The 9,045-nt window shown below is 45.1% G+C and overlaps 1 protein-coding gene across 1 annotated transcript; it reads left to right on the forward strand.

Moving 5' to 3' along the window:
• The first annotated feature begins 491 nt into the window (after positions 1–491).
• LOC116900196 (NADH dehydrogenase [ubiquinone] 1 alpha subcomplex subunit 7-like) lies at positions 492–809 on the forward strand. The gene has a single exon (XM_032901955.1). The coding sequence runs from the start codon at positions 492–494 to the stop codon at positions 807–809; it is 318 nt and encodes a 105-aa protein (XP_032757846.1).
• Positions 810–9,045: the final 8,236 nt, after the last annotated feature.

Consider the following 9,045-nt stretch of genomic DNA (forward strand, 5'->3'; position numbering starts at 1 on the left):
ACAGGGAATTTTTTAACATTCTTATTGATAACATGGAAAAGCAGATAAAGGAGTTTGCTGGACTGTGACAGCGCCTTTCTCGCCTCAGGTGAGCAGTATCAGGAGTAAGAGTGCTGATCAATGTGTCAATCAATGGCTACTAAAATCACTCCAACCAGGGACTTCTTCTCCGATTATCTCATGACTGCATTTCATGGGCCACAGAAAGGGAAGCTTCAAGAAGCATTTTATTCCAAGTGAGCAGTTAAGAGAAATTCCCAAGGAGTTGTCACTCTAGGAGTTAAGCAGACGTCACTGGGTTGAGGCATGGGGTTGGGGAGCTGGTCGGTGAGTTCTCATGCACCTTGCATCAACGTCAGGACCTGAGCTCCGGACACATCTTCCAGAGGTCTGATCATCCAGAGCTTCCAAGCAGCTGCTTGCTAATGCTGCTATGTAGAGTACCCAGGAACCCTCAGGGCAGAGTCGTCACCGGCATCCTTCGGAGCAGAATGAATATGGCGTCCACTACTGGCGCTATTCAAAAGCTGCTGAACTGGGCGTCTGGGCAAGACCGGCAGGCGAAGTTGCAGCTTCGCTACCTGGAGATCACCAAGCGGACCCAGCCACCTCCGAAGCTCTCTGTGGGCCCCAGTCACAAGCTGCCCAACAATTACTACTGTACTTGTGATGGCCGCCAGGAAGTTGTGCCTCCCTCTATCATCATGTCCTCACAAAAGGCCCTAGTGTTGGGCAAGACAGCTGAGAGTTCTGCTGTAGCAGCCATTGAGAAGAGGGCAGTGACACCTGATCCTCCCATGGAGAGGTAGGAGCTGTCCAGGGACCAGCCATACCTGTGACCCTGACTTGGCTACCTTCCTATGTTTCCAGGGCCACATGACTGCTTTTCCTCCTTGGATTCCCTTAGGGGAGAGTGTGAGCTCATTTATAACAAATACATAGAGTGTCACATTATTTTTTTAAAAAATGCTGCTATGTAAAGGAGAAGGATAAAAACAAAAAACCAGAAGGCGAACCAGTGTCTCTAAATATTTTGGTCTAGCAGGCCTCCAGCCAGGACATAGTTGCCAACAGAGCTGAGGACATGTGTGGCTTCCAGCCAAGACAGGACTAGTTGTCAAAGAGAAGAAACAGAATTGCTAGTTTTCAAGGTCCCAGTCCCTGAACTCCCTCAGCTGTTCTTTCTCCGTTCATATAAGTTTGAAATGTCTCTCTATAACAGGGATAATGCCTCTATGCGGGCAAACTTCAGGGCGAATTTTCTAATTGTACTGTAAGTTTTGTCTCTCTGCCGCTAAGACCTCTGTCAGACTCCAGAGCAGAGTCGTCTTTCCCTCCCCATGTCCCCTTAGTCTTCCCTAACTTTCTGTCACCAGGATGCTTGAAGCTTCATAAAGTGCAGTTCCTAGAGGAACCCTTAGTGCTTTGTTCACCACGAAGACATATTATTTTAATGACCTCTCGACCCAGGAACAATGCATATGAACCCACTAACCACACTCCTTAGCTCTTCAGACACGCAGGCTGTGTGTTTAGCCACACACCATGCAAACAAGTTTTTGCACTTTTGCAGGCCATCCTGTCACATTTTTTTTAATCACATAAATCCCTCCTCACTCCCTCCAAACATTTACCCGTCTCAATGAAAGGGAGGCAAAGGCTGCCATTTCAAATTCTAAGTGAGCGTCTTCACTTTCATAGCTGACTCCAAGTGACCGTAATAAGGAAAGACTCTGTCTTCTTCCTATCATATTTTCCCTTTTGAAATAACAAAACGGTTTCAAAATCTAAAGCAAAGAGTGTGTGCATATGTGTGTGTGTGTGTGTGTGTGTATGTGTGTGTGTGCATGTGCGTGGGCATGTGCGTGGGCATGTGTGTTTAATGAGGGAATGGAGGACAGGAGGAGAGGGGAAGAGGAATAAGGAGAAGAACAAGGAGAGGGAGAGATCCACCCTTGAAGACAATCTGAGCCCACAGAATCCCAAGGGCTGCCTGGCCAGCCAGTCTAGCATATCAATAAACTCCAGGCCAGTGGGAGAGTCTGTTTCAAAAAAAATAGGGTGGAGAGCAATAGGGTAGACACACAATGTCCACTTCTAGCCTCCAAAGTCACCCCTCCACACCACACACACACACACACACACACACACACACACACAAAGTTTGTGAGCATGGTGGTACACACCTATATTCCCACAACCTGAAGGAGACAGAGGCAGGAGTTTGAGGCCAGTGTGGACTTCATAGGGAGACCCTGTCTCAAATGATTTAATGACTTTCCTAAATTGAGCCAGTCTGGTTCCACTTTGGTTTTTGTCTATTAACTGTATTGCTTTAATACAATTTAATTGTATTGTATTGACATGCAATAGGCAGCACTTGTTTAAATATGCAATTCACGTTTTTACGAATGTATATATCCAAGGCTCTGTCAACACAATCAAAGATACAGACAAGTCGACTGCCCCCTAAATTTCCTCATGCCTCTTTCTTTGACCGAATTTTAATCCAAGGAGAATGAATGAAGCAGCCAGCTCCTTGCTGCCTTCCCCTGCATCAGAAAGTCAAATTGCTGAGAAATCTATTTCTGAGCCTTATTGGGCTTTTATTTGGACAAGTTGAATAAACGCGTGTGATTTGTTGACAATGCATTCACAAATGAGGGCACGAGAAATTCGTCTTCAAATTGCATCTTCAAAGAAAATATTTCTATAGTAAACTGTCTTTGTCCCAGGAAGTATTAGGCTATGTGGAAGATTGAAATTGGGAAGTAAGCAATCATACTTTGAAAGGTCCCTAGTTTTTCACCTCTTTCAGGTCTACAGATTTCTCTAAAGCTAAACAACAGATTCCCAACATAAATACCACAGCTTCTCGCCGTCTACCGGCCTGGGTGGTGTGAACAAAACCCTGACGTCACTTCTTCATCCCACCATATCTTAGAATCAGTCAGCAATTGAATCTTACTTAGGAATTGCTTCATGCCAATCTTGATGTTCCGGATAAAGCAATGTCAGTGGAGTTCCGAATGCGTAGATCCGAGGCCTTCCATTCTGGAAGCCCTTGGCTGGAATCCTGGGGCTGTGGAGCTGCTGCTGACTTACCCTGAGCTACTCACACTCAGTATCCCCATTGAGAAAGTGGAATTCAGAAAAAGCGGACCCCCATGAAGATAGCAGTTGTCCCTTGGTGATAGCCGCCATTGTGACATGTGACTTGTTGCTTCTGGTCATGCCACAGGCTAGAAGCAAGAGAGAGAAGCTTTGATCTCGGTGATGCTGAAGGATGTCTCCAGCATGGCTGTCCAGCGAAGCCAGTCGTCAATTTGGGATGTTTGGATATCATGGGTCAACAAACAGCTCTTGCCTCAGAAAAGAGGAAAGTGGTACTCACCTGCCAGCATCAGATGTTCCTTCAACAACTCGGCTTTCTAGGGCTGGTGACAGAGCTCAGTTCATACATATTTAACATACATGAGGCCCTCCGTTCGATCCTCAGCACCACGGAGATGGGCCATGGTAACACATGCTCATAATCCCTGCATTTGGAAAATGGAGGACCTGAAGTTCAAAGTCGGTGACTTACTGAGTTCAAGGCCAGGCTGGGATGCATGAGACTCTGCCTTGAAAACAATGAATGCTCAGCTCCCTGAGGGTTTCAGAAGCCAGCCGTAGATGTGACCGCCTACCATAGGAGGCCCGTGCGGTCCTCCCACAAGCTAAGGAGCAGATACAGCCAAGTTTCCAGTGTTCCCAATGGAGTCTGGGACAGACAAGCCCAAGAAAACAGGTTTCCTTTGAAATAGCTCTCTTGAAATGCTCTTACCTTGTATAACTATAGGCCTAAAAAAACAAAGTGCCCACCTAGGTTTAGGGGATTTATCCTAATGAAACCATCCAAAAGGCGATATAAAACCAGCATATGGGAAGGTAACTGCATCTTAACTACCCTCAGGGATTCACAGAGGGTCATCCAGAGGTCTCACTTCCGAAAATACTGACTGTGGTCTCCTCTACTTTCGTCCCAATCCCTCACACCTAGCCCCCTGAAAAATATGTTTACGATCCTATCATTTTGTTAAATTGGGACATTGTCAGGTGGAAACCCTAACACCTGATTAACATGTTAACTGCATTCGTTGCATGCCTTCGATAAGGGATTTGATAACAGCACATGTCATAATTATATTGTGGGATGCAATAGTATGTTCCAGTGAGCTACACATAATTATATTAAAGCAGTATTTATGGCAATTATATCATTTGTTGGATTGTTGTAATTTCATTAAGTATAGGAGCCTGTAATGGATTAAATTCAGAGATGCTGAAGTTTCACAGTGGCTCCCCGTGAAAAGTATTGAAGAGATATGGGGCCCGTGTTGTTCTGCTGAGTCCCAATTAGGGACTAAACACAATAGGGAATTAGATCCCATTCTCTTTGCAAATTCTCTTGGATTCTTCTCTCGCCTCACTCCAACCCCTATCTCACCCCAAGCCCCACCTCCAACCCAACTCAGATTGAGAGCCTTTCCTTTTGACAAGCATGGCTCACTCACTCCCATCTCCCTGGGCCTGGACCCCCACTTCCCAAGCACCCTCACGGCCCCTCTGCTGTGATCGCCATTGAAAAGAATTCCATCTCACTCTCTCAGAGCCTGCTGGATTGAGCAGGAGGGTTTTGTTGTTGCTTTGCTTTGCTTTGTAAAGTTCCATGATTCTCTAAAGAATGATACCTCAGACTCAGATAGTATGTAAAAGCAAAGAGTGTTTTATTCTGCAGAAGTCCAGCATGCTGGGGTCTCCCATTCCAAGATGGAGACCCCAACATGAGCTTACAGGCTCAATTTAAAGCACATTATGGGAATTCCAGAGAGAGGTAGGTGACCTCTATTGTTGGCTTTATCTCTAGGGACATTCCAGAACCATTGCTGGGGAGGTCTGGAAACTGTTGCCGAGGAAGTCTGGAAACTGCTGCTGACCCATTGTCCTTGTCTCAGGCCAGGAGGTAGGGCAGCTTCTGAAGCCTGAGCTTGCCTGATTGCCCAGTTCTTAGAAACAGATTTAGGCCTAGTCTCCTGAACTGCCAATGTGAAGCCTGTCTCATTAGTTTGTCTGTTGTTATTGTTTGAGACAATGTCTTGCTATGTATCTCTAGCTGGCCTGGTACTAGATATGTGGCCCAGGCTAGCCCCAAACCCCTGGTGATCCTGTATGTCAGTGTCACATGTGCTGGGATTACAGGCGTGAGTCACTGTGTCCAGTATAAATTGTTTATTTTTTAATGTAGAATCTTAGAAGGGAATAGAAAGTTATGGCCCTTGAACAAACAAGGGCCAGTACTAATCCGTCCCCACTGCACACCTACTAAGCCAGAAGCTGCCTTTGAACCAGATCCTCAAGTGATTAAATAAAAGCTTCAGGTGAGTACCCAAGGCGAGCAAGTTTGGGATGCCCAGAGGCCAACCTGGTCTCTACCCTGGCTTGTTTGTCTTCTGAAGAAACTAAACACCTAAGATTGCACACTGGTGGGTTAGCTCAGGGCAAAGTCAAGAAGCTTTCATTCCGCTGCTAACTATTATGGTCAACCAAGAGCTACGACTAAACCCAAAACCGCTCTAACAGCCCACCTGTGCAGTTATAAAACAGCACAGCAATGCCTTTTAATTTGTGTATTTGTCTGTTTTTAAGCAAAGTCTCACTCTAATTCTGGCTAGCATGATACTCAAGGCATCCTCCTGCCTCAGTCTTCTGAATGCAGGCATTATAGATGTGCACCATTAGGCCCATCAGGAAACAAGCAGTCAGTACACATGATATGAAAGGGGACAGGGGATACTGGGGACTAGAGATCAAGTAGCAGAAATGGGACTGAGAGGACAGAGGGGAAGATGGGCTGAGAGTGAGTTAGCCAAACTAAAGCCGTGTGAGAAACATATACAGGAACTCACTACTTTTAAAGCTAATTGAAAACTGTAATTATTTCTAAAAGGAATTTGAACAGGGGTATCCCACATGGGTACACAATGTTCTCGAAGAAGACATGGTTTATTAACAAAAAAAATCTCAGTGCCAGACATTTGATACCCAAGTATAAGTCAGTGTCTTAGTTGGGATTTTACTGCTGTGAACAGACACCATAACCAAGGCAAGTCTTATAAACAACATCATGTAATTGGGGCTGGCTTACAGGTTCAGAGACTCAGTCCATTATCCTCAAAGTGGGAGCACGGCAGCATCCAGGCAGGCATGGTATAGGAGGAGCTGAGAGCTCTACATCTTCATCTGAAGGAAGCCAGGAACAGACTGGGCATCCTCAGGCAGCTAGGAGGAGGGTCTCCAAGCCCACCCCAACAGTGACACACTTCCTCCAACAAGGCCACACCTTCTAATAGTGCTACTTCCTTGGCTGAGGATATGTAAACCATCCCAGTCAGGGTGGCCCAAGAGTCCCTCAGAACAACACAGACTACTAACTTGGTCTTGTTTTCCCACTCTAAGAGTTTTATGGTAAGGCCTTATGGCAGAAGGCACAATATACTTAGGTTACAGGACGAAAAGAAACGAAGCTGAAACTGACCTGAAGACTTGCTCCCTGCTGGCTAGCTTTCATAGTGCTACAACAGGCTATGAAGGCACTAGAGGACAAAGCCACCAACGGTATTAGCTGTCATCAAACCCTGCGTTCTATAACTAACCTTCCAGGCGGGATGCGCCCATGGTGTGATTACTGTACAACCCTTACTGGAGTGACGAACTACTTTACATGTCATAGGAAGGAATTCGTGTCTCCTGTGGAAAACCTGAGCAAAAGCACACGAGTCCTCATGGGGCGCACACTACTGGTGTCTTACTAAGTGCACAGTTGTCAAACTGCCTCCTAGATAATCAGGTTTATACCCATAGATTAGTGCCATTCTCAGCCCTGAACAGAGATGCTCCCCTCTGCAGTGGGCAACAGTTAATGCAGAAACTCTTGACTGGTTAAGTACTGAGGATTAATGACTACTGAATGTTCAGCCCTAAATTGGATATCCATTTCAACCGCGCATCTGTGAAATATGGGGCAGGAGAGTGTGAGGGATAGAGGCTGGGGAGGAGGGCATTGTGTCAGGATCCTAGCTTTGAAGCCAAAGAAGGAGGGTTATGATGGTCCAGGAATTTACATAAGGAATGGGGAGTACACGCAGATGGAACATACTTTATTCACTCCAGATGAAAGACTGACCCAAGGACATATGTATGCAGAATCATGCAAAAGCAGCATTTTATCAGAGATGATTCTATAACAAATTACATCATAGTCATATTTATGGCTAACTCGTGGTTCCCCAAATATCCAGTAGCTGTGATCTTAGCTGTCTTGTTTTAGAAATCTACATTGGCACCATATTGCCTCAACCTTTCTATGGCTTTTTGTTTAATAACCCACGTCTTCTGGGGTAACATTGTCTACATATGTTTGGGAATGTAGGGGAACCCTGAGATTCCCATGGAGTCCTATAGAAGACACATAAGACATTCAGTTCACATCATTGGCCCCTCAAACTCCTGCCCTATTTCCCCATTTTATTTGTTGTCAACAACTGTCCCCATATATGATATTCAATTAAATATTTACTCAGAGAATGACCGAGGATGGGGCAGGGGGGAGGGTTGGTGGTAGACAGAGAATGCTGGAAGCTCATGGATTATTTAGGAACTTTTTCCGAATGTACCCTGTATTTTATTTTAAAAAAAAAACTTTGTCACATTTATTTATCAAGCATATTTGTATGTACATGACACATGCCACAGCATACATGTGGCTCCCCTTCATCTCATGAGCCATCTCGCAGGTCCAAGGAACTTGATTCTTGAATATAAAAATTGATGGTAAAAGCTCGGTTTATTTTTCCTGTTATTATTCCCATTTTCCTCTAAAGTAGATCTTTGCTTTCCCTCTGGAGTCCAAATGCTCTATGCCACAGCTCAGATGTGAATTTTTAAACTGTGCTCTTAGATTCTGCATTCTAATTGATCTTGAACATAAGGAAAGATTCTTCGTTGGGATGTGATTGCAGAAAGGAACCCACCACACGGACAAACCATGACATAGTCAAGCAGAGCGTTGAGAATCCTGGACACCCACAGCATCTACTGAGTGGAGTTAAACATGATCTGTGTGGGACACACACACAGTGAAGCTTTCTGGGCGGAGTTGAGGCCATGTGGCAGGTCAGTGTGTTTACCATTGGCCTGTCATGAGTAGTACCCACTGCTCCTCCCACAGCAGTTCTTCTCCAAAGAAACCCCCCTTCGGACAGCAAATCTCACCTATTCCAGTTGGGACTCGAATGTGTTTACTGTTCAGAAATCTGGGCTCAATCATATCCTATCTGTAATACTTCCCTGCAGCGGCCCTTGAACAGGCCCAGGTCCCTACCAGGTGAGACTTCCTCAAGCACCCCAGCCCTGGGAACTACCCATCTGCATGCATGAGAGTTGAGAGAGCTTTAAATGTGTCACCTACTGACCACTTCCAAAAGAAAGTTATGCATTCAGAAGGGAAGGGAAGCGGCTCAGAGTTTAAGAGCACTGACTGCTCTTCTAGAAGACCTGGGTTCATTTCCCAGAACCCACAAGGCTGCTCACAACCATCTGTAACTCCAGTCCCAGGGGATCTGACATCTTCTTCTGGCCTCCTGAGCACTACACGCACATGATACACAAACATATATGCAGGAAAAACACCCATACACGTGAAAATTGAAACTACTACAACAACAGTAATAATAATAATAATTAATAATAATAATTGGGATGGGGATGCAGCTATTATCAGAAAGGAATGCCAACCAAATCATTTTCATTTAATTGCATTTACATTTTTTATTTTAAAGATTTATTTTTATTTTATATATGTGAGTACACTGTCACTGTCATCATGCACACCAGAAGAGGGTATCAGAATCCACTACGGATGGTTGTGAGCCACCATGTGGTTGCTGGGAATTGAACTCAGGACCTCTGGAAGAGCAGTGAGTGCTCTTAACCACTGAGCCATCT

Source organism: Rattus rattus, chromosome 5 (assembly GCF_011064425.1).
Source record: "Rattus rattus isolate New Zealand chromosome 5, Rrattus_CSIRO_v1, whole genome shotgun sequence".
NCBI lineage: Eukaryota > Metazoa > Chordata > Mammalia > Rodentia > Muridae > Rattus > Rattus rattus.